Here is a 26,112-nt window from a genome sequence, read left to right on the forward strand (position 1 = left end):
AGGTGTAGACAGCCTTTAACCCCTTAGTGACCACCAGTACGCCTTTTCACGTTGGTCACTAAGGGGCCTTTGGCTAGGCTGACGCCTTCTCACGTGAGCCTAGTCTAAGTCCTGCACGGGTGTCCCTTGCAGGCAGGAGCCGGGGCTCTGCTGTCTGATGACAGCTGAGCTCCTGCTCCAACACCCGCGATCGAAGTTAACTTCGATTGCGGCCGTTTAACCCGTTAAGTGCCGCCGTCAATAGCGACCGCGGCATTTTTACTTGCAATTGCGGGTCTCCGATGGGGTGTCATGGCAGCCGGGGGCTTGATAAAAGCCCCCAGGTCTGCCCTGGACATATGCCTATTAGGAGGCGCCGGAGGCACGTCCTAATAGATGCCTGTCAGATTTACACTGACAGGCAATAATGCTCTGGTATACGAAGTATACCAAAGCATTATAGCAGCGAAAGAAGTCATGAAAGAAGTCATAAATGTGAAATAAAGATTATTAATAAAAAGTACAGTAAAAAATTACATTTTTTTCCATAAAAAGTAGTTTTATTTAGTAAAAGGGTAAAAAATAAATAAAAGTACTCATATATGGTATCGCCGCGACCGTAATGACTCCATTAATAAAGTTAATATGTCATTTAAACCGCAAGGTGAACACCGTAAAAAAAAACGCAAAAAACAATGGCGAAATTGCAATTTTTTTTCCATTGCCCCCCCAAAAAGTCATAATAAAAATGAATCAATAAGTTCCATACACCCCAAAATAGTACCAATCAAAACTACGTCTCGTCCCGCAGAAAACAAGCCCAAAAAAATCACTACATTGATGGAAAAATAAAAAAGTTACGGCTCTTGGAAAGCGACGATGCAAAAGCAAATCATTTTAGTTCAAAAGAGTTTTTATTGCGCAAAAGTCGTAAAACATAAAAAAACCTCCACATATGTGGTATCGCCGTAATCGTACCGACCCATAGAATAAAGGTCACATGTTATTTACGTTGCACAGTGAACGGCGTCAATTTAAAAACGCATAGAACAATGGCGGAATTTCAGTTTTTTTTTATAATCCCCCCAAAAAAAGTTAATAAAAGTTAATAAAAAAATTATATGTACCCTAAAATGGTGCTATTAAAAAGTACAACTAATCCCGCAAAAAACAAGTCGTCATACAGCTATGTAGACGAAAAAATAAAAAAAAGTTATAGCTCTTTGAATGCGACTATAGAAAAACGAATAAAATAGCTTGGTCATTAGGGCCTAAAATGGGCTGGTCACTAAGGGGTTAAATATAAGTATACTACAGATCAGTGATGTATCAGTGAGGTTGTGACAACCTCAAATTAATTTTCAAAGTGGTCATCATTAAAAAAAAAAAATGAAACATCTGCCAGAGTAAAAAAAAAGAAATCAGTATGTATACATGCCTCCATGGATGATGGAAACATATATACCCTTCCCCTATTCTCAGCCATGGTCTCCAAGATCTGTTCTTGGGGGACCGCACTGTAACAGACACCATATTAGGAACTTAGAGTCCACATTGTGCTGTGTTAATTGAGCTTTATTTATGTTCTCCCGGAGAAACCCTTTAATGCCATATTCCCACAGTTGTAAAGAGCCATATTCATTTACCTGTCAGTGTTCATTGTCTATATTACATCCAGACGCCATGGATAAACAGCCATCAAAGCCTCTCGCTCACTATGTGTTAATATGTGATTCCAAATGATCCATTTTGCTTTCCCATTTATGATGATGATTGACCTCACTCATTGCATGGCTTCAAAGTGGCTGCAGCTGACGTAGAAAGGAAACATATGGTGCGTCTGTCCTATGGTCCTCCCTTGCAGTCTTTCATCTTACATTTCAGCACCAGTTTATCTATGAAGGTTGTGGTGAGGTAACAGAGAGCGAGCCAAGTGAAACTGTGTTATACATGAGGACACATCCCAGGGGGAACACAGGCTGCTTTCTACAATCTGGTGACCGCATCGGAACAAAACAAGCTCAAAGTTTGAGGAAACAGTGGGAGATGTACACATAATACAATGCTTTCATACAAAAATGTTATCATACGTTACAATAAACACTATATCAGTGCTGCCGCCCCGCAACTGCCGATTGATTGAGAACATTGAATGACCTACTTATTTAGAGGGACAAAAGTAAAAAATCCTTAGGTTTTAACTCCTTCGTATGAATACGTCATGGAAAGCCAGTGCTTCCCACAATTTGCCATATACATACAACAAATGGTGGACACCGGCTCAGAAGCTGAGTTGGTGCCACCATCCCACGAAATTGCCAGGGTGCCGGTGGCTCCAATGACAACCGGAGGCCTAAAACTGGCCTCACGGTCTGCTTAGTGCGAAAGTATTCCAGGCCCCACTTGGAGGCGGGGCCTAAAAGGCTTCCGTAGCCGATGGCAAGATGGCGCCGGCTCAGGAGGTGAGCTGGCATCATCAGCGGTGGTTGTCAACTGTAAGTTACAGTTGACAACCTTCTGTAACGGCAGGGACTGGAGATAGCTCCGGTCCCTGCCAATAACTCCTTAGATGCAGTGATCGAACTGCAATTTAGAGGTTGGTAGCAAATTGGCAGCCCTGCATGCGATCGCAGTGCTGCCGACTGCTGCTATGGCCACAGGAGGCCTAACAATGGCCTCCTGCTCTGCCATTATGGAAGCCAATTTGGCCCTGCCCGGAGGCGAAGCCTAATCGGCTTGCTGTCATTGAACGACTGACAGATCTAATACATTGCACTGCATAGGTAGTGCAATGTATTAGAAAATAAATCAGACAGTTGGACCTTCAAGGCCACTAGTAGGACTAAGGCCTCATGCACACGACCGTAGCCATGTGCACGGCCGTGATTTTCTGGTCGGCCGGCAGCGGATTGTCGGCTGTGCATTGCCCGCGGCCATTCTTTTAAATGAGCCCGGACCGCAGAAGACGGCCGTAATAAGACATGTCTGTTCTTTCTGCGGTGCGGGCTCCCGGGCCATGCACAGACCGTAAAAACTACGGTCGTGTGCATGGCCCCATAGAAATGAATGGGGCCGCAATTCTCCCGTGGATTTTCGGGGGAATTGAGGCCGCAAAAGCATGTTCGTGTGCATGGGGCCTAAAACAAAGTGTAAAAAAACGTTGTAAAATATAATAAAAGTTTCAAGTAATAAGATAAAACACAATGGCCCTTTTTCCCCTATCAAGTCCTTTATTATTGAAAAAAATAAATAAACCATACATATTTGGTATCGCCGCATCCGTAACGGCCTGAACTCTAAAAATATTATGTTGTTTATTCCACGTGGTGAATGGTGTAAAAAAAACAAAACGTGAAAAACAATGCCAGAATTTATGTTTTTTGGTCACTTTGCCCTGCAAAAATTGGAATAAAAAGTGATCAAAAAGTTGCATGTATCCAAAAACAGCACCTATAAAAACTATAGCTCGTCTCACCAAAAACAAGCCCTCACACAGCTCCGTACACAAAAAAATGTTAAAGTTATGGTTCTCACAACTTGGTGACAGAAAAAATACATTCTTTTTACAAAAGTAGTTTTATTGTGCAAAAAGTTGTAAAACATAAAAAAGTGCTATAAATTAGGTATCGCCGGAATCGTACTGACCCGCAGAATAAAGTTAACATGTAATTTATAACGCATGGTGAACGCTGTATAAAAAAAGAATGAAAAAACTATGGCAGAATTGCTGTTTTTTGGTCACCTTGCCTCCCAAAAAATACGATAAAAAGTGATCAAAAAGTCGGATGCACCCCAAAATGGTACCAATAATAACTACAGCTCGTCACGCAAAAAAACAGCCCTCGTAGCACTACGTCTATCAAAAAATAATATTAGTTAAGGCTTCCATAAGTCAGGAAATAAAAAGTATACAGTTGTGCTTGTCCGAGGGGAACATTTCTTCTGTTTCAAGAGGCGATTTATCAATGCCCTAAAATTAGGGAAGCAGGACGGGGAGGGCCCAAACATATCTGCTGGAAGCGACGGCGCCCATATTATACCAGGACAACACGTCTCTGCAAAATTTCCCAAACTGCAAAGGTGCCGAGTATGTGACAAAAGAGGGATAAGAAAGGACACCATTTATCAGTGCGACACCGGCCTGTGCAGAAAGGATTGCTTCACAGCGTAACACACATCTATGGATTATTTTATTTTTTTTACCCCATTATTATACCACCTGACTATGTCCCTGATGTACTCTGCCCAGCTTACATGTGCCCCCACATTATAATTGAAAACACCAGCAATACTCAAACAAAACTACTACCATGCAAAATCCACGCTCCAAATGGCGCTCCCTGCAGTGTCCCCAAACAGCAGTTTCCTTCCACATATATGGCATCGCCAGACCCGGGAGAACCCTTTTAACAATTTATGGGGTGTGTGTCTCCAGTGGCAGCTGGGCACGACATATTTGCCACTGAAATAGCATTTCTAAGGAAAAGTTTACATTTTTATTTGCACCATCCGCAGTGCAAACATTTATGGAAAAGATCTGTTGGGTGAAAATGCTCACTACACCCCTTAATAAATGCCTTGAGGGGTGCAGTTTCCAAAATGGGGTCACTTCTCAGGGGTTCCTTTTATTATTTCACATCTGAGCCTCTGCAATTGTGACCCAATACTTTGTAAGTCGCCAATTCTAAAACCGGGAAACACAGCATAATAATTAGAGAGCTGTCTTGTTATGGTGGTACAAGCTGGGCACCACATATTGGCATATCTATGGAAAAAAATCCCATTTTCACTCTGCAACATCGAGTGCACACTAATTTCTGGAAAACACCTGCGGAGTTAACATGCTCACTACACCACTAGGTAAATACATTGAGGGGTGTAGTTTCCAAAATGTGGTCACTTCTGGGGGGTTTCCACTGTTTTGGTCCCACAGGGGCTTTGCAAATGCGACATAGCGCCCAGCAACCAATTCAGCTAAATCTGCACTCCAAAAGCCAAATGGCGCTCCTTCCCTTCTGATCCTTGCCGTGTGCTGAAACAGCAGTTAGTGACCACATATGGGGTATTTCCGTACTCCAGAGAAGTTGCTTTACAAATTTTTTTTTTTTTCCTTTATTTGTTGAGAAAATGAAACATTTTGAGCTAAAGCTACGTCTTAATGAAGAAAAATGATTTTTTTTTTATTTTCACTGTCCAATTCCAATAAAATCTATGAAACACCTGTTGACACTTAAAAAAACTGTTTCTAAAATACGCCTCAAAATACGTTTTAAAAATGCTTTGAAAATCAGCTCCTGTTTTCTCTTGAAATCAGCCTTGTATTTTTCAGCCAAACATATGTCGTGTATACACAGCCTAAAGTATAATTACTATGTATTTTACTTACTTTTCCTCTGCATTATCATTTTTAAGGGCTTGTCCACACCGTGCGGAATTGCCACGTTTTTTCCGGCCGGAATTTCAAATGGATAAAACGCAGCAGAATACAGTAGCAGAATAGTGGATGAAATTTAACAAATCTCATCCACATGCTGCGTAAATATTCCAAGCAGAAATTGACCTACAGTGCGTATTTTTCGGACCACAGCATGTCCTGATGTGGAAAGTGTCCAGAATTGCTGCGTTTTTCAGAGGAGAGGTCTCCATCTACTAACATTGTGAAAATGCTTCATAATACGCACCACTTTCTGCTGTAAAAACCGCAGGAAATGGTGCGTTTGTGCCTCAGCGAAATGTGTGGACAAGTTTTTAGGGTATGTTCACACGCTTAATAAAAAACGTCTGAAAATACAGAGCTGTTTTCAAGGGAAAACCGCTCCTGATTTTCAGCCGTTTTTTTAGCAACTCTAAGGGCTTATTCAGATGAACGTGATATACGTCCGTGCAACGCGCGTGATTTTCACGCGCCTCACACGCAACTATGTTATTCTATGGGGCCGTGCCGACTGTCCGTGAGTTTTACGCAAGGTGTGTCCGCTGCGTAAAACTCACGACATGTCCTATATTTGTGCATTGTTCGCGCATCACGCACCCATTGAAGTCAATGGGTGCGTGAAAATCATGCGCAGCACACGGAAGCACTTCCGTGTGACGCGCGTGATTCACGCAACAGCAGTCAAAACTATGATTGAAAACAGAAAAGCACCACGTGCTTATCCGTTTACAAACATACAAACAGAGTGTCATAATGATGGCGGCTGCGCGAAAATCACGCAGCCGTGCATCATATGGTGATGACACACGGAGATGTTAAGTGCCTTTTGCGCGCGCAAAACACCATGTTTTTTGCGCGCGCAAAAAGCACACACTCGTGTGAATCCAGCCTAAAGCGTTTTTTTACGGCTGTTTTTGGAGCTGTTTTTCTATTGAGTCAATGAAAAACGGCTCCAAAACCGTCTCAAGAAGTGATATGCACTTCTTTTTACTGGGCATCTTTTTACGCGCCATTTTTTGAAAATGAGGTGTAAAAAAACACCCCGTCGGAACAGAACCTGCAAAACAGAAAAAAATAAAGTTAGTAATATGAAAAATAAAAAAACTTCTCCTCACCTCCAGCGACTTCTGTTTCCTTCTCTGCGCTGCAATGGAAACTAGACGTCAATAAAAAAATAATTCCCCTTCATGTAACTCTGCTACCTGTCAGTTGAAAAGTCATCCACCACAGGGAAAAATGTTTCTCCATCGTGTCTGATTTCCAGGTGTTTCTTTGTGGTTCTCCGCCATGGGGAAACATTTTTCCCTCTGGTGGATGATTTTTCCATTGACCGAAAGCAGAGTTACACACTGGAAAAAAAATTCCCCATCATGTAACTCTGCTACCTGTCAATTGAAAAGTCATCCACCACAGGGTCTCCCTCTTGACTTTCATTGTTCTCAGCCTTTTGGTTTGTCCTGCAGCTGCTGCCGTCGTGATGAGCAAATGTTATACCCAAGTTAGGAAAAGTAACACAAAGACGACATAACCTGATCCATAATATCTGTGATATCTATAGGTTGTTTTTTTTGTAAGTCTAGAAATCCGCAGTGAGAATATGCTCTTGTTATTTGAAGAAGGATCTGGCCGTGATTTGATGTGCTTATGCGGGATATTGGGCGTGGTTAGGGACGTGGCTTAAAAATGTCCCTCTTTTCCAAATTCAAAAGTTGGGAGGTATGCGTGTATGTATATGTGTATATAGGAGACAGCATATCTATAGCACTAAGACCACATAGCTATGGATAGGATTAGATTCATTGGCTCAGCAGACAGCATCACACATGATTGGATTAGATACAGTGGCTCAGCAGCCAGTATTACACATAATAGGATTAGATATATGTAGGGCCAGCTCACTGACATTGCGGCTCCAGCGCTGGACTAGGAAAGGTAAGTACAAGAATTGTTTGGCTTTTTTATGTTACTAATTATTTTTGTGTGTGTATTTTCTTACAAGTTCGGTTGTTCGACTACTTCGGATTCGAGGACTACATCGATAACGGCGTTTTTTTTATTCTCAATAAAATGGATAACAAGGGTTGTGTGGGATTTTTATTTCAATAAAATATTTTTTCTTTGTCGTTGTATTTTTCTAAAATATTTTACTACCACCTTAGTAAGGGCCGCTGGCTCATTGACAGCGTCTACTACTAAGACGGGGTTAATCTTAGACGTGAAGAGGCTAACACTCCACATTATTACCCCGGTACCCACCGCCACCACGGGTACCAGGAAGAGCCGGGTACGATTCAGTACCCGACCATCTGTAGTGATGGAGGTGCATGGGAACGGCCGCAGGCTGGTATTATTCGGCTGGGAAAGCCCAAAAACAGTGGCCTTTCCCACCCTGATAATGCTAGCCTGCTGCTGCTATGTTGTATTTTGCTGGTTATAAAAATGGGGGAACCCCACATCGTGCTTTCCAATTATTTATTTGTTTATTTTTTTTTTTAAATGACGTGGGATCCCCCCCATTTTTCATACAACACAGTAGCAGCAGCCTTGTCTGCGATTCAGTTTGAGAAAGTGACCGGAATAAAGGGGAAGTAGCGCTCGCACGAGCGCTGCACCCCCTTCAAAACAGCTGATTGGCGTGGGGTCCCGGGAGTTGGACCCCGACCTATCAGCTCCAGCAGACAGTGGTATTAAACTTACCCTCCTCTTTGGCCGCAGCTGAGGTCCTGACTCCATCCAGGGTCGGGATGTTGTGCGCAGCGTTTAGCGTTGTGATGTCATGCGCTGCGCACTGCGCTATTACGCATGAAAAAACGCCCCTAATACGCCTACAAACATCTGTCCATTGCTTTCAATGGGTTTTTACAGTGTTCTGTTCCCACGAGCCTTAATTTTACGTATCGCTGTCAAAATACGGCGCGTAAAATGACGGCTCGTCAAAAGAAGTGCAGGACACTTCTTGGGACATTTTTGGAGGCGTTTTTCATTGACTCCATTGAAAAACAGCTCCAAAAACGGCCGTAAAATACGCCGCGAAAAACGCGAGTTGCTACAAAAACGTCTGAAAATCAGGAGCTGTTTTCGCCTGAAAATCAGGAGCTGTTTTCGCCTGAAAACAGCTCTGTATTTTCAGACGTTTTTAGTCACTGCGTGTCAACATACCCTTACAAAACTTCATAAGCTTGAGTTCAGGTGTATACCCCACGGTGAGCTTCCCTGTATTGTTGTAGACACAATGTTATATCAGTTTGAGATTGACGACTGGAGGATATTTTGGAAGAAATATTAGCGGGTATTTCCTATAAACTGGACAAGGACACACCAGGCAAGGAACTATATGATGTTTAGATATCCTGGAGTAGACACAAGACTTGAACTGAGTAAAACCGGACAAAACTAAGTGGGAAAGGTCAGTGAATGAGAGGTCATTGATTGACCATTACAAATGTGCTGTATACACAGCAGAAACAGAGGTCTATGCTCAACCTCTATTGTACATGGATAGTTTAAGAACAGATGATTGGGCCCAGGGCCGATTCTAGCTTTTCTGCCGCCTGAGGCGAAAATTGAAATGGTGCCCCCTAGATTGACATCCCCCTGGCTGTGCTACATCACTAGCAGCCTCACAAAAAAAAAAAAAACATGCCACCTATTATCTCGCTGCAGTGTAGTCATATAGTGACTACAGTACTGATTAGAGGCAGAATAAACGTTTACATTAAGCGACCCACGGGTGACGATTTCTCAGATTCTAGTTGTTCTTTTTATCTTTTCTTCTCCATCCAGTACATAGCTCTATGATGACTTCTCCCGGCCACCGTCCATTTCTGCAGTTTGCCACTCAGATGTCTTCAGCTTCTCACATTTCTGTACCTATAAACGAAGATAAAATTCTCATGGTGCCACACACTACGCCCCTAAATGTAATAGTACTATACACTGCTCTAATTATAATAGAACCATGTCCCTGATTATAATAGCACCATATACTGTGTCCCCCCCACACAAGGTGCCCCTGTAGACAGTGCCCTACATAGAGCGCCTTCTAGAGAGTGCCCCACATAGAGCCCTCTGTAGACAGTGCCCAACATACATAGTGTACCTTATAGAGCCCACTGTAAATACTGCCCCTGTATATACTGCCCCGTAGAGTCCCTGTAGCTAATGCCCTACAGAGATCCCCCTGTAGATAGTAGCACCTGAAGATAGTGCCCCACATACTGCCCCCTGTATAAAGTGCCCTACATAGATCCCCCTGTAAATAGTGACCCCATAGATCCCTCTGTAGATTGGTGACCCTGTAGATAGTGCGCCACATACAGCCCCTGTAGATCGTGCCCCACATATAGCCTCTGTAGATAGTGCCCCACATATAGCCCCCCTGTAGATAGTGCTTCACATGTAGCCTCCCCTGTAGATAGTGCCCCACATATAGCCCCCCTCTAGATGGTGCCCCACATATAGCCCCCCATGTAGATAGTGCCCCACATATAGCCCCCTGTAGATAGTGACCCAAATATAGCCCCCTGTAGATAGTGCCCCACATATAGCCCCACCTGTAGATAGTGCCCCACATATAGCCCACCCTGTAGATAGTGCTCCACATATAGCCCCCCTCTAGATAGTGCCCCACATATAGCCCCCACATATAGCTCCCACTGTAGATAGTGCTCCACATACAGCCCCCCTGTAGATAGTGCTCCACATATAGCCCCTTACACTTTTTAACAGAAAAAAACTTTACATACTCACCTAAACCCGTCCTCTTGCAATGCAGGTTTGCTCGCTTCCTAAGCAGGTCTTCTGGGGCTGAACGACGCAAGCAGCGCGATTACGTCATTTCGCCGATTGCATAGTTAAAAGGAGCTGAGTGGCAGGGCAAGTCATTCTGCCATGCCAATCAGCGTCTTTCAACGACACAAGCAGCGTGATTTAGTCATTTGCCGCTTGCATCGTTGAAAGGCGCTGATTGGCAGGGTGCCTTGCCCTGTCATTCAACGGCCCAAGCAGCGTGATGACGATATAGTGCTGCTTACGGCACTGAAAGGCACTGAATAGCGGGGCACGGAACATGCCGGCAGCAGTCAGAGCTTATGCATTTAAAGGGAATGTGTTGCCAGCAAAACATGATTTTTTTTTTTTTAGTTAAACAATCAGTGTGTAGGTGATTAAACATTGTTCTAATTTATTTTATTTTTTTTCACGAGTCAGGAAATATTATAAATTGGATTCAATTGGATTCTAATTTATAATATTTCCCAGCACTGGTCACTAGATGGAGCCATTCCCAAAATTGCAGCATTGCATGTGGTAAAGCAACCACATTGCTTTATGCTGCAAAATTGGGTAAAAAGCCCTCGCTCTAGTGAGCTCTCAGCATCCCCCCCTCCTTTATCCTGGTTAGTGCCGGGAGAAACGAGGGGTTTGAACGGTCTAACCTCCTACACTGTGTGTCGCCATTTTTTGAGCTAACACACAGTGTAGAAGGTTTACATACAGTAGTAAACACACACTGAACACAAACATACATAGAAATCCCTTACCTGCTCCAGTCGCCGCCGCTCCCTCTGGTCCATCCGCTCCGTCTGCTGCCGCTGCTCCATGTGCACAAGTCCGGAAGCCGCGATTGGAAGTAGTAATCTTACTGTCCGGCCGCGACTTCCGGTCCACAGGAAAATGGCGCCGGACGGCGCGCATTTCAAATTGAACTGTGTGGGAGCGGCGCATGCGCCGTTCCCACACAGCGGCGTACAATGTTAGTGGATGGAACGGGCCCCGTTCGCAGTCCCTATGGGACTGGAGCTGCCGTATTCCATGTCTGTATGTGTCGTTAATCGACACATACAGAAATGGAAAAAAAAATGGCAGCCCCCATAGGGAAGAAAAAGTGTAAAAATAAGAAAAAGTAACACACAAACACACAAATTAATCCAAACGTTTTTAATAAAGCACTAACATCTTTAACATATTAAAAAAAAAATTGTGGTAACACTGTTCCTTTAATTGTATCTGCATCCTATAGATGCAGGTACAATTATAGTACAGGAGGTGGTGGCATCAGCTGGCTTCAGTGGCGCCGCCGCCCCCTCAGAAAGTAGCAAGCCGCCGCCTGAGGCAAGATACTCATGGCCCTAATTGGACCTGTAATATCTAATAAGAGCAGTAAAAGTCAATACAATAGTTGTAATCCAGCACAAAATGATTGAACATCTTAATATGCAAATAGGATTATATTAGGATCTGAAGAATCATGTATATACCTGGAAACACACTGACTTACAGGACAATGTTGAGTTGACTTAAAAGTGTATGTATGTGGCTGCTGCAGGGAAGACATAATATACATGGCACCCAGTAGTTCTCTGCCCTGGCTAATAGTGTGGGTTCCGTAATAGGTTATATAATAAGGGGTTGTCTTCTTGTGAATGTTGGGCAACGGGGGTTATCATACGCTGGTCAGACACACAGAGAGCATTGCAAAACAAGGTTTCTGCAACAAACTATTCCTGTATGACAGGCGGAAATCCCACACCAAACATCGCTTACCTGCAGCGGAATCACTCATGGGACACCGCAATCTATAGCATTATCAGACACAGTGCCCAATTGGCTTTACAAAAATGTTGAAGACATATAATTGTTTTTATACTGTATATATATATATTTTTTTGTAATTCATAAATTGCTCACCCTCCTAAATGGCTCCCTAGGCAAAAGCCTACTTAGCCTACCTCTCATCCCGGCTTTTTCGCTCACAGATTCCATACAAAAAAACGTCCATATAAAATCGGAGGCACATGTACAGTATAGGGCCATTGCAGGATAAAGGTGCTGTACTCGATACCACACAGATACCACGAGTTCCAGCATTGACACAAGGCACTCAGCATAATGTATTAAAGTCATCACTGGGCGACTACAGTATTTTCTCGGATTCTTTGGCTTTCCCATAGAATCTTTATTTTCAAAGTCAACTGAGGTATTTTGCTTTTCCGTTTGTTTGTTAAGTTTCTTGTTTCACTAAATTTTGTTGGAAATTGCCACTTGCTGCAGCAAATTGTGGTTGACATATGTTAGATACAAAGGAAGAGGTGCAAGTCCACCCCATGTGTTTGCTGTTTGCATTGCTAAAGGTCAGCGCTCCGTGTACAATTAAACCTGACAGCAAACTGTGGCATTTGTTAATCCTGCTGATCTCTGTCCTGACATGGGAAAAAGAGCTGCGCAGGCTTCAAACAACCTTTTGGTAAATGAGAATAAAGGAAACTATTTTACATTTGAACTCTGCTCGATTTCTATGGTAATGCTTTAACCTGTATCTATAAAAGATATTTTCTCCTAAGATCAGGTAATTACAAGTAAATATAAGTATCTGGGTTTTTCCTCATATGTTAATTTGTTACAAAAATTCTGTTTACTTCTTTCCTACGAATATTGGTTTCTGAGAAAAGTATATAGCTACCATTACAGCTCCTATAAGGGTTGTCATCCACATTTTCAATAATTCCAATAGGCGAGCTTGTCTAGTTATGTAGATATTGGTGTAGGACATGCCTTACGATATAACTTGACAAATTCGCCACTCAGAAGGTGGGTGGCCTATCCTGATTGGGTGGCCTATCCTGACAGCTGTTTTTTATTTTCTTAGATATATAGACACAGTTTGAACGCTTCCCCACAATAGCCCTTGTGCACAGGGTGAGACTGGCCCACCAGAGTATCAGAGAATCCATCGGTGGGCCCTGGCTCTATATTATACCCATAACACACTTCAGAGCCAATCACTTACCACTTGGATCTACTATTTATGGGTTGATTCACAAATAAAATATTATGCCTTAGTGTCTGTAATGATAACAAATTTCATGTTCAGTATAAATGGAGGGTGGGCCCTCAGAATAATTTTCTCTGGTGGTCCCAAGGAGCCGCGTTCCGCTGATGCTTGTACATACCATGCAACGTACCAAGATATAACATATGTACAACCTACCCTGACAAACACTCAAGCTCCTTTCATTTCCACGATAAAGCCTGACACAGTACTACCATAAAAGGCAGCCAGTGCCCCATAAGTCCCTGACTTAGTGCAAGCCAGAGTCCCTATAAGAACAAGGCTTCATTAACAAATGCCATCCCAGTTTCCCCATAAGTGTATGTTCACACGCAGTGTTTTCAGACGTAAATCGGGCATTTTACGCCTCTAATTATGCCTGAAAAAACGCCCCTAATACGCCTACAAACATCTGTCCATTGCTTTCAATGGGATTTACGGTGTTCTGTTCCCACGTGCCTTAATTTTACGCTTCGGTGTCAAAATACGGTGCGTAAAATGACGGCTCGTCAAAAGAAGTGCAGGACACTTCTTGGGACGTTTTTGGAGGCGTTTTTCATTGACTCCGTTGAAAAACAGCTCCAAAAACAGCCGTAAAATACGCTGCGAAAAACGTGAGTTGCTACAAAAACGTCTAAAAATCAGGAGCTGTATTTTCAGACGTTTTTAGTCACTGCGTGTGAACATACCCTCAGGCTGGATGATGCAGTGTTTTTTAAGCCAAAACCAGGAGTGATCCAAAACGAAGGAAAAATATAAAGGAAAGACTGATACTTCCTTTTGGATGCACTTAAAAAGTCACAGTGCCTCCATACAGGGACCATGAGGTGAGGTGAGCCTCTCACCTCAGGCAACGGCCTGCTGCCCCTCTGAGGGGGCGGCAATGCCATTGATACCAACCACCGCCACTTCCTCCTGCACTATAATTGTATCTGCGTCTATAATACGCAAATACTATTGCACGGATCACTATCGCTTACACTTTTGGATGCCTTCATGCAATTTTGCATCAAAGTGACCGACGCAGAGCCTGGTGTGTAGAGCTCACACATGCCACTTATGCCTATGTCTAAATTCACATTTCATCACATGATCACCAGAACTGAAGGGACCAAAAGTCTGCAATCCAGATGCCATTGAAAATCTAAATCACGGAGTAAAAGTATTGAAGAAATCAGATTTGCAACCTCTCAACTTCTCACACCAGTAGTAGGGAAGGAAAAAAAGACCCCCTAAAAATAACACAGGATGGTACAACGTTGCTATAATTGGTAAAAGTGGGTGTAAAAATGAATACAAATTGCTGTATGGCCCCCTGCCGTACAGGGGAAAGATGACAGTAAAGGTCCTTTTACATCGGCAGATATCCTGCCCATTAAACAATCGATAATCGACAACACAGCATGTCAATCAGCACTCATTTACATGGAGCAATGATCGCAAGGATGCGGACGAGCGATCATTAATACACAGGGAGGTATGCTGCTGTCAAGTGAACATTGATGCGAGAAGGCATGTGCAATTATCGTCCATTCACTTGATATGTAAAAGGTTCTTAACAAAACTGTGATCTTAATCCTATCAGCCCTGCGAACCCTCCCCTTACAGACACATGAAACCAGTAAGGGCGGGTTCACACATGGCGGAATTTCACTTAAATTCCGCTGCGGACACTCCGCAGCGTTAATCCGCAGCGGAGCCGTTTCTGCATTGACTTTCACTTTAATTTAGCAGTGTTCGTTTACACGATGCGTACAATTCCGCTGCGGAGCATAGGCTGCGGAGCGGAATTTGGTGTCCGCAGCATGCTCTGTCTGTTGCGGAGCAGTGGCGGACTCATGGCGGAATTTCTCCATTGACTTCAATGGAGATTCAAAGTTCCGCAATGAAGTCCGCAGCTGTCATGCACATGTCATGTGTGCTGCGGATACGTCTTGCTTTTTTAACTTGACATTTCTTCATTCTGGCTGGACCTATGTATTTCTAGGTCTACAGCCAGACTGAGGAAGTCAATGGGGCTCCCGTAATGACGGGAGCGTTGCTAGGAGACGTCTGTAAATAGTCACTGTCCAGGGTGCTGAAAGAGTTAAGCGATCGGCAGTAACTGTTTCTGCACCCGGGACAGTGACTACCGATCCCAATATACATGTATCTGTAAAAAAAAATGAAGTTCGTACTTACCGAGAACTCCCTGTTTCTGTCTCCAGTCCGGCCTCCCAGGATGACGTTTCAGTCTAAGTGACGGCTGCAGCCAATCACAGGCCAAGCACAGGCTGCAGCGGTCACATGGACTGGCGCGTCATCCAGGGAGGTCGGGCTGGATGCCGAAGGAGGGACGCGTCATCAAGACAACGGGCGGTAAGTATGAATTTCTTTTACTTTCACTAGGGAAAGTGCTGTCCCTTCTCTCTATCCTGCACTGATAGGGAGAAGGGAAGCACTTTTCCCGCAGTCCGCAGCAGCTAGTCCGCATCAATTTTCTGCACATTTTGTGCAGATCCGCAGCCGTAATCCGCAACCCGGATTAGGTGCGGCATTGATGCGGACAGTTGCGGAGGAATTCCGCCATGTGTGGTCATGCCCTAAGGCTTCGTTCACATCTGCGTCAGGACTCCGTTCCGACTGAGATTTCCGTCGGAACGGAGCCCTGACTGACACAAACTGAAACCATAGCCCTGACGCAGATGTGAACATAGCCTTAGTAACATTGCGTATTTGTTGCAAATTTTTTTGCAGATTTGGCAAAGCCAAAAGTGGTGTCAAAAGGAATGGGAAATACAAACAAAAAATTATTCTTTGTCCTTTTCTGATCCACTTCTGGTTTTGGCTCAAAGATTTGCATCATAATCTGAAACAAATAGGCGATGTGTGAATCCAGCCAAACTTCTCATCTTGCTCCCAGACTGCAAATCAGTACCGCGCCTCAAATATTGCACCAAGAGCTTTGACCCTGGTATCATTTGAAAGCTAAGAATCTAAGATCTAAGTGTTAGCTCTTAGGGTATGTTCAGACGCAAACTCAAAAACGTCTCAAAATATGGAGCTATTTTCAAGGGAAAACAGCTCCTGATTTTCAGACGTTTTTTGAGCAACTCGAGTCTTTCGCTGCGTTTTTTACAACCATTTTGGGAGCTGTTTTTCTATAGAGTCTATGAAAAACGGCTCCAAAAACGTCCCAAGATGTTACCTGCACGACTTTTTCGCGACGTTTTTCCCACTGAAATCAATGGGCAGAAGTTTGGAGGCGTTCTGCTTCCGACTTTTCGGCCGTTTAAGGTCCGAAAAACGGCCGAAAATAAGCTGTGTGAACATACCCTAATAGTCCAGTCACAGCCAGCATTCGTCCTTGGCAGTGAAAGGTTTAAGGTACATTTACACATTATGATTTTATTGAACCCTCGATTAGGACTCATGCAACAGCCATATTACTGGTCTGTGTTGTATAAATCCGTAAAATGGCGTCCAGAGCCTGCTATCGGCCCATACTGTACGTCCGCATCCCTCCAATTTTATGTGGAGATGCACAGTGGTTTTTTCTCACAGATTCTGTATGAATAAAAATGCATGCCTCATGTGGAAGTATTAAGGCTTGTCCACTTACAACTGAATTGTTGCAGAAAATTTCTGCAGCAATTCCGTTGAAAGTCAAAGGTTTTCTACGGCAGAAAATGGTGCGTAAATTGCTGCGTTTTTCCCAATGTTAGGAGATGGTGATATCTCCTCTGAAAAACACAGCAATTCTGGACACTTTCCGCAACAGGAATTGACATGCTGCGGTCCGAAATATATGCACCGCAGGTAAATTTTGGCTCGGAAAAAATGTGACAATTCCGCAGCGTGTTGACGAGCCCTTACGGAGAAGCAGGCTCTGCGCATGGTGCCATACAAAGTCAGTGCAAGCAGCTTTGCAATGCACATGATTCCTTAATGTAAATAATAACGATAATAACGACCATTTACATTTAAAGGGGTTTTCTAAAGTATCATTTTTTTTATATAGCCCTTTTATTCTTGAAGAATAAAAGGAATTTTCAATATTATTTTTATAAGAAAAAAAAATGTGCACCTTATGGTACCTACTGAATTGAGCATTGCCCTACATGGCGTTCCCCTCCCTCCCTGTCTGCGCAATGTATGGGACATGATACACATTACAAAGGCAAACTGTCGAAATCACAGACGGCTACAATAAATCTTTAATCACAATAAGGCTGGGTTCACACGACCATGTTACGTCCGTAAAGTACGGAACGTATTTTGGCCGGAAGCCCCGGACCGAACACAGTGCAGGGAGCCGGGCTCCTAGCATCATAGTGATGTACGACGCTAGGAGTCCCTGCCTCTGCGTGGAACTACTGTCCCGTACTGTAATCATGATTACAGTACGGGACAGTTGTCCTGTAGCGAGGCAGGGACTCCTAGCGTCGTACATCACTATGATGCTAGGAGCCCGGCTCCCTGCACTGTGTTCGGTCCGGGGCTTCCGGCCAAAATACGTTCCGTACTTTACGGAGGTAACATGGTCGTGTGAACCCAGCCTAACATTTAGGCTGGGTTCACACGACCTATTTTCAGACGCAGACGAGGCGTATTATGCCTCGTTTTACGTCTGAAAATAGGGCTACAATACGTCGGCAAACATCTGCCCATTCATTTGAATGGGTTTGCCGACGTATTTTGCAGACGACCTGTAATTTACGCGTCGTCGTTTGACAGCTGTCAAACGACGACGTGTAAATTGACTGCCTCGGCAAAGAAGTGCAGGGCACTTCTTTGCAACGTAATTTGAGCCGTTCTTTATTGAAGTCAATGAAGAGCAGCTCAAGATATACGAGCGTCACAGACGCCTCGTATATTACGAGGAGGAGCTTTTACGGCTGAAACGACGCAGCTGTTTTCTTCTGAAAACAGGCTGTCATTTCAGCCGTAAAAGCCAGCTAGCGTGTGAACATACCCTCACATTTCAAAGAATCCCGGCCCATATGTAAAGTACAAACTTCCCCTAAAAGCAACCTCACCCGTAACATTTAGGATAATTTGCATTATGAATCCAGTATGGAATTTTCTGAGAAAGAAGTAACTACCAAAGCTGACCACGCACCCCATTAAGTTTCTCCCTGATACAAAAGCTTGCATTTATTTTATCATTATAAGGGGCAAGCATTGTTTTTTAAAGGGTATTTTCCACAATATGATTGATTCTTGAAGTGAAATTGTTTGTATGTTTGGAAATACTGTGTCTTTACATGCCTTTCATGTACTTACATAATGCATATACATTAAATGGAATAAAACCGGGGATAATGGAAGAAGAGAAGGACCTGGGTAATCTGGTTACAAATAAGCTAAGCAGCAGCACTCAATGTCAAGCAGCAGCTGCAAAAGCCAATATAAAAAGAGATAAAAACCCAGGATTCAAATGTAATATTACGCCTCTATAAATTTAGAGTTAGTGATGGCAGATACTATGTCAACATTTAAGAAAGGGTAGATGATGATTTACTGAAGAATGGCATTGAGGGTTACAATTAATCCAGCAAAGTATGACCGGTAATTGATTGAGAAAGGTTGAACTTGATGGACTTGGTTGTGTCTCTTTTCAACCTATGTAACTATGTAATATTATGTAATACTTTTCTGGTACAACAGTAACATCAGTGTAAAGAAAAGTTCTGCATATATGTGTGTTCAGTCTGAGGGTACATCTTGTGGGGTGGTACTGGTGCGGCAGAGAGTGTCACCATTACAGCACCGCGACAAAGCCACATGAAAATCCATGCATTATTTGACCACAGTTTAACTATAAATGCGGTCCATGGCAAAACCGCATGTAAATACTGTATATGCATTGTTGCTGTGGTGCGATAATGTTGCGGCTCTCTGCTTTACCAATACTGTCCCATGTGAATGTACCCTGATGGCTGACAGAGCCAGTCTGACAAAGACATAACGATTATCGCTCGTTGTAAGCATGACTGCCCTGTGTTAGGCCTTATTTACACGAGCGTAGTTCATGTCCGTGAAAATCACGTGCGTCGCACAGACCTATGTTAGTCTATGGGGCTGTTCAGACATTCCATGATTTTCACGCAGGGTGTGTCCGCTGCGTAAAACTCACTGCATGTCCTATACTTGAGCGTTTTTCGCGCATCACGCACCCATTGAAGTCAATGGGTGTGTGAAAATCGCGCACAGCACACGGAAGCACTTCCGTGTGTCGCACGTGATTCGCGCTACTGTTGTTAAATAGATGAAGGGAAGAAAACCCCCACCACATTCATTGCAGTTTCTAAGCATCGAAACCGCGTCATAAGGATGCCATATGCGTGTAAATCACGCAGCCACGCACCAAACACTGATGCCACACGGAACTGCAACGCGCGCAAAATGCTGCGTTTTTTGCGTGCGCAAGACGCACACGTTCGTGTGAATTTCGCCTAATGGTAAAAAAATTAGCATTATTAAAAAAAATTATAGTTCTTCATTGACAGCATTTTTTGTCCAGACAAAAAGTGCCTTCGGCCTACATTTGTTACACTATTTACGCCATTTTTTTACACAATTGTGCAATTTTTGGTGACATTTTTACTTTTTGTTTATATTGAAAAGTGACAAGAAAAGTAAGCATCACCTTGCAGTAGACAAGGTATCAAATGGAGAAGGTAAAAAAAATATTTTTCGGACAGACATTTCCAAATGGACCACATTATTTTTTAATAAATTAGGCGCAACTCTCGCCATCTGCCCTATTTCTGTTGCTTATATAGCACCAACATGTTCCACTGAGCTGTACATAGATTGTCATCACTCACATCAGTTATCGCCTGTGACTAATGGGGCTCACAATCTAATTTCCCTATCTCAAACACACCAGTGTAGTATCGTTTTTTGGATTTGTCAGAGGAAACCGGAGGAAACTCCCGCAAGCATGAGAAGAACCTATGAACTGCATGTAGATGTTGTCCTTGGTTGAGTTCAGAACCAGCACCCCGGCGCTAGCAAACTACAGTGCTAACCGAGCCATTGGCAAACAATTGTTTACGTGGTCCTGTACCTGTGTCTACTGGGATCTGTACAATTTATAAGTGATTCTATAACTACTAGATATAAATATGACTAAATAAAGATTTATTTCTTTTTACGTTTTTGTTTTAACAGGTTCGGGATCAGGGACTGTTTAGCCAACGGCTATAACTTTTTTTTTTTGGGCTAGCGACGTGCTTTTGCAATGTTTATTCTTGGTCAATGCAGGTTTATTGTCCCTTCTCTCTATCCTGCACTGATATAGAGAAGGGAAGCCCTCTTCCCCTCAATACGCAATGGCTAGTCCGCATCAATTTAATGCCCATTTTAGGCAAAGCCGCAACAGAATCTGCAACGCAGATTCTGTGCGGTATTGATGCAGACAGTGTATGCAGAACTCCGCCACGTCTGCAGGATAGAGAGAAAGGACAGCCCTTTCCCTAGTAAAAGTAAAAGAAATTCATACTTACCGGCCGTTGTCTTGGTGACGCGTCCCTCTTTTGCCATCCAACCCGACCTCCCTGGATGATGCGGCAGTCCATGTGACCACTGCAGCCTGTGATTGGCTGCAGCCGTCACTTAGACTGAAACGTCATCCTGGGAAGCCGGACTGGAGGAAGAAGCAGGGAGTTCTCGGTAAGTAGGAACTTCTATTTTGTTTACAGGTTGCTGTATATTGTGATCGGTAGTCACTGTCCAGGGTGCTGAAACAGTTACTGCCGATCGCTTAACTCTTTCAGCACCCTGGGCAGTGACTATTTACTGACGTCGCCTAGCAACGCTCCCGTAATTACGGGTGCACACACGTAGTCACCCATAATTACGGGAGCCCCATTGACTTCCTCAGTCTCGCTGTAGACCTAGAAATACATAGGTCCAGCCAGAATGAAGAAATTTCATGTTAGTAAAACCAATACGCTCCGCAGCACACACAACTGCGGACTTCATTGTGGAATTTTGACTCTGCATTGAAGTTAATGGAGAAATTCCGTAATGAGTCCGCAACACGACCGCAACAACCAGTATATGCTGCGGACACCAAATTCCGCACCGCAGCCTATGCTCCGCAGCGGAATTGTCCGCAACGTGTAAACGAACCCTACTAAAAAGCTGTGGAAGGCAATGGAGAAACGTGTACACTGCGGACTGTCCGCAGCGGAATTCCAGAGCAATTCCGCCATGTCTGGTCACGCCCTTATTATGAGGGCACAGCAGAGGCAGCGTGCATGTTGTGGGGGAAGTTGTACCTAATGTGGACATCATGTATTTTTAGTTATTTCTCTTGAAACACCCTCTTTTTTGCCCCTATTTCCAGCCTGAGGGGCACCATTTTACTATGTTTTACTTGGCTTTGGTTAGTAGTGTAGTCACCAGTTACTGGCCGTTGTATGACTTTGTGCCATCACTATAAAGAAGCCTGTATATGTCAATGACAGGTGTGCCTGTGGTGTGGTGACACGGACATGTTCCACTGATTCTTGCTGGAACTAATGATCCCACATAGGGACTCGCACACTTCTAACATCCTGGAAGAAAAAAACACGAGGGCGGGAACGGCGCAGCGCTCACTGCAGGGGAGAAAGTGTGCCGCCGCCGGACACGCCCCTCCCGGCACTGCGGCCGCTGATTGGTGGAGCCGGGAGCAATAATCTGCCTGTTCCAGAGGAGTGCAGTAGATACACAGCAGAGCACGGGGACGGCGTGCAGTCACTGGCAGAAGCAGCAGCAGCGCTATTACCTGTGCACCGCGCGACTGCCAGACATAACAAGCAGAGGAACAGTCTTCACTGAGAGTCCAGCAGCAGTAGGCGGAGGTGCTATGCCCACAGAGGTCATGAGTGCGGTGAGGATGCAGCCCATCTCCCAGCTGCAGCACCACAGCCCGGTGCTGCCAATAAGGCTGCTCACTCGGGGACCCGAGTACCTGCGCCGGCAGATAGAGACTGGCACCCCTGCCCGGACCACCCTGAGCGCTGTGGAGCGGCTGGCAGCAGACAAGGCCAAGTACGTGAAGAGCCAGAAAGCGGTGGGCGCAGGGGGCAGCTCAGCGTCAGAGAGCAGCACTGCCAGTAGCTCCAGGGGCAGCAGCAAGAGCCAGCAGGAGGCAGATGGCACCCCCAATAGCCATACCGGAGCCCCGTTTAGACGAGGCAGCAGCAAGAGGCTTTTAAGGCCGGACTCTCTGGTCATCTACAGACAGAAGAACAGAGGAGAGGTGACGGCAGAGGAGGCCAGGACCGGGCTGGTGAGGAGGCTCTTCCTGGGCAGTGTCAAGGAGAAACCCATCGTGTCTCTAGCCCCCTCCAGTGTTGAAAGCCGGAATGACAGGACCCCTATAAAAGAGAGGCCTGAGCCCCGCTCCAGGACCGGCCTGCACCGTTCACAATCCGACATCAGCTCCCGTTACTCCAGGTCCTTCTCTGACTTTGACACATTCTTCAAGTACTGCGGCCTGGAGCCTGAGGTGGTGGAGGAGCTGGGCAAGGACAGGTTCATGGCAGCCCCGGAGGACATATTGGATGCTACTGGTGGGCACCGGCTCCGCAGTGCCAGTGTGGCCACATCAGACAGCGGTTTCAGCCGCAGGAGCGGAGGAGAGGGCAGCAATGGTGGGCTGCAGGAGGAGGAGCCGCTCAGCGGGCACCTCCCGGGCAGCAACACTAACACATCTGTGATTGAACGCAATGCCAGGATCATCAAGTGGCTGTACAGCTGCAAGAAGGCCAAGGAGATGCGGGGGGCATCCCCTGACTTACCCTGAGCGACCAGGGCATGAACCTTAGAATGGCACTGCCCCAACATGGCTATCAAAGCTCTTTCAGTATTGTGCCTGCCGCATCATACCACCTACACATGGGCTATTACTTGTAGTACCACGTCACCCGCAGCCCTATGTGCCAAGGAATTGTATAGTGATGGCACAGTGTAGCTGCTGGACAGCAACTGGCTTCACTTGTTATTGCTGGACGTTGCCACCATAAACTGTCTGTGCCAAGCTCCCTGTTATGTGCCAGCCCTGTGGTGGGGGCTGGGATTCTACATTCTAATCTTACATAAGGATTTGTGAGATTGAAGGTTTTTTGCTGCTGTGGGATTGTTGCCTGCAATCCAGTGCTGTGATCTATGTATATAGTGTATGTGCACTGCTCAGCCCCATATATACTGGTGATGTGTGTGTATACAGCCATTGATCTGCACCTGGCAGCTGTCTTCTGGAAACGTCTGCTACATAAGATCCACTTCTTGTCACATAGTCTTCTTATCGCTTCCCTGAGCAGCAGATGTGACTACTGGTGCAGTTCCTGTTGCTTTTGTTTATGTAGGACTTTATCACATCTTGCTCAGTGTTTATGTTATGATCACAGATGTAGCAGAGCTGGGCCTGCATAGATTGTACATCTTTATGCAATGCACTGGCTTTATCTGCAGTTCTATATAAAACCACAGCTAAATCATGGTATCGGTGCGCTATCTGGCAATCTCAGCTCTGCTACATCTGCGTGATGATTGGTTCAGACATAGCAAGTTCTCTATAAGCTTAAATTACGTTTACATGGTGGAGCAGAGGAATGTGAGTGTGAAGCTTTACGACCCTTCTTCAGTACAGGAGGCTAGATAATAGAGAATTGCAAGAGATACAATTACACTATTGTGTTATTAGTGGAAATGATCCCTTTACAAGCAAAAGTGATCCTATAATAATTTGGGGATATCGGGGAAGATCTGTCACCAGAGTAGAGGCTGCTGTTTATGGTAGTCCGTGTTCTAAAGTACAGGCTGCTGTTTATGGTAGTCAGTGTTCTAGATTACAGGCTGCTGTTTATGGTAGTCCGTGTTCTAAAGTACAGGCTGCTGTTTATGGTAGTCAGTGTTCTGGAGTACAGGCAGCTGTTTATGGTAGTCTGTGTTCTAGAGTACAGGCTGCTGTTTATGGTAGTCAGTGTTCTGGAGTACAGGCTGCTGTTTATGGTAGTCTGTGTTCTGGAGTACAGGCTGCTGTTTATGGTAGTCAGTGTTCTACAGTACAGGCTGCTGTTTATGGTAGTCAGTGTTCTAGAGTACAGGCTGCTGTTTATGGTAGTCTGTGTTCTGGAGTACAGGCTGCTGTTTATGGTAGTCAGTGTTCTAGAGTACAGGCTGCTGTTTATGGTAGTCTGTGTTCTGGAGTACAGGCTGCTGTAAAATAACCGATGTTTGCTAGAGGATTTGCAGGGCTACAGTTCAGCCTATGGATGTTATAACGCTAATGTGGAATTGTTATTTATGCAATTTTCTAATCTAAATGAGCAGTCACACCAGGTATTCTTTTCTCTGGTATTCTGGGCCTGGGTATCACATATGATTATTGTATGTGTCTGCCGTGATTTGCTTTCTCATTTATTTATTCTGTCTCTATATTTATCGGTAAAAATATGGACCAATAACCTTTATTTTTGTCAGACTACATTTCATTTACTGGGATATGGTTATCAAATACAGGACAATTCCTTTACTCCAGCATCTGATAGTTCAGAAATTGTAATACAGAACTGCTAGATCTGAAATAACAAATCATGAGACTCATTCTCTCTACTCTTATGAGTAGGTTTTATAAACTTGATTGTTTGATGATCCGGAATGTCTTCTAATCCGGCACCTACCACAATAAGACAAACGGAGACTTCCTGTCCTGTTGACCAATCTAAATTTTGTCTATGGCTACAGGGGGCGACACGGTAGACATTCTGTTGCACAATCCGTTTTGATGTACTCTTTTGCAATAAAATTGCAATTCACCAGCAGTCGGCGTCCCGTTGTTCTGCTGCGCTAGAGAAACAGAACAAGGGAGAAACCGGAAGCGCCGATTCTGCCGCACAACGGACACCACCGGTGGCTGACTTTAATGGTGTTCTCAGCCGTATCTGTGATGGAGGCCCTTAACCGAGCCTCCTGCGCAGATGTGAACGAGGCCTATAATAACACCTTTTATAAAAATAAAAAAAACACAGATCCATTTTGAAACTGATTAGTCAAAAAAAAATCTGTTCTGTTTAAAAACTGTTTCCTGTAAAAAAATAAATAGAAAAAAGTTTTTTTTTTAAACAATACAAAAAAAACAGGACGTTTCAAAAGGCTGCAAACACTGTGGTGTGAACCTAGCCTTAATTTAAGGGTTCGTATCGTTTCCAGCCTCCATTGTGTTGGAGAAATTTACTCTTCAATCACAAACCATGTGCCATGTTGTCTGGCAGATGACGTTCCAGGTGAGATCTCTTTACTTAGAAGACACCGTACTATATACGATATCTGACCGCTTTATAGAAAACTAGGCCTCATCTAGTACAGCCAAAAAGTGGAGCAGTTTCCCATAGCAACCAATCCGATCACAGCTCTCATTTTGCCAAGGCAGGTTGAAAGATGAAAGAAATAATCTATTTGGTTGCTATGTGGACAGGCTCCACTTTCTGTTTGCACTAGTTTTTGTACACAAGGCCTTTTGTATTTGCTCTCTGGGCCTTCTTTGCAGGTGACAGACAGGACAGTGGTGTTTAAATGAAATCCCCATATGTATAATACACCTTCTCTGACTTTTTACATGGAATGCAGATTTCAGCTGACAAGCTGCCTGCGGCTCCAGCATTTGGCTCCCAGGCGGGTGGGGGGGGGGGGCCCTGTGCCGAGTGAATCACCTCAGATAAACACCAGTACTTACAGGTCACCTGGTTGTGTAGACTTCAGACTGAGACACTGCTGGGGAGCTTTCTTGGATGTAACAAATACAATGATTTTATAATTGTTAAAGAGTAACTGTAGTTTCAAAAAACTTTTGATATGTCATAGAGATATATCAGAAGTTTGATCAGTCGGA

At 44.3% G+C, this 26,112-nt stretch overlaps 1 protein-coding gene across 1 annotated transcript; it reads left to right on the forward strand.

Annotated features, from left to right (window-relative positions):
- Nucleotides 1-21,941: 21,941 nt before the first annotated feature.
- On the forward strand, nucleotides 21,942-25,904 carry FAM110C (family with sequence similarity 110 member C). The gene has a single exon (XM_075861157.1). The coding sequence runs from the start codon at nucleotides 22,084-22,086 to the stop codon at nucleotides 23,023-23,025; it is 942 nt and encodes a 313-aa protein (XP_075717272.1). The 5' UTR covers nucleotides 21,942-22,083; the 3' UTR covers nucleotides 23,026-25,904.
- The last annotated feature ends 208 nt before the right edge of the window (nucleotides 25,905-26,112 follow it).

This window comes from Rhinoderma darwinii, chromosome 4 (assembly GCF_050947455.1).
Source record: "Rhinoderma darwinii isolate aRhiDar2 chromosome 4, aRhiDar2.hap1, whole genome shotgun sequence".
Classification (NCBI taxonomy): Eukaryota; Metazoa; Chordata; class Amphibia; order Anura; family Rhinodermatidae; genus Rhinoderma; species Rhinoderma darwinii.

Coding starts and splice junctions, on each gene's coding strand:
- FAM110C (XM_075861157.1), top strand. CDS start 22,084: ATGCCCACAGAGGTCATGAGTGCGGTGAGGATGCAGCCCATCTCCCAG.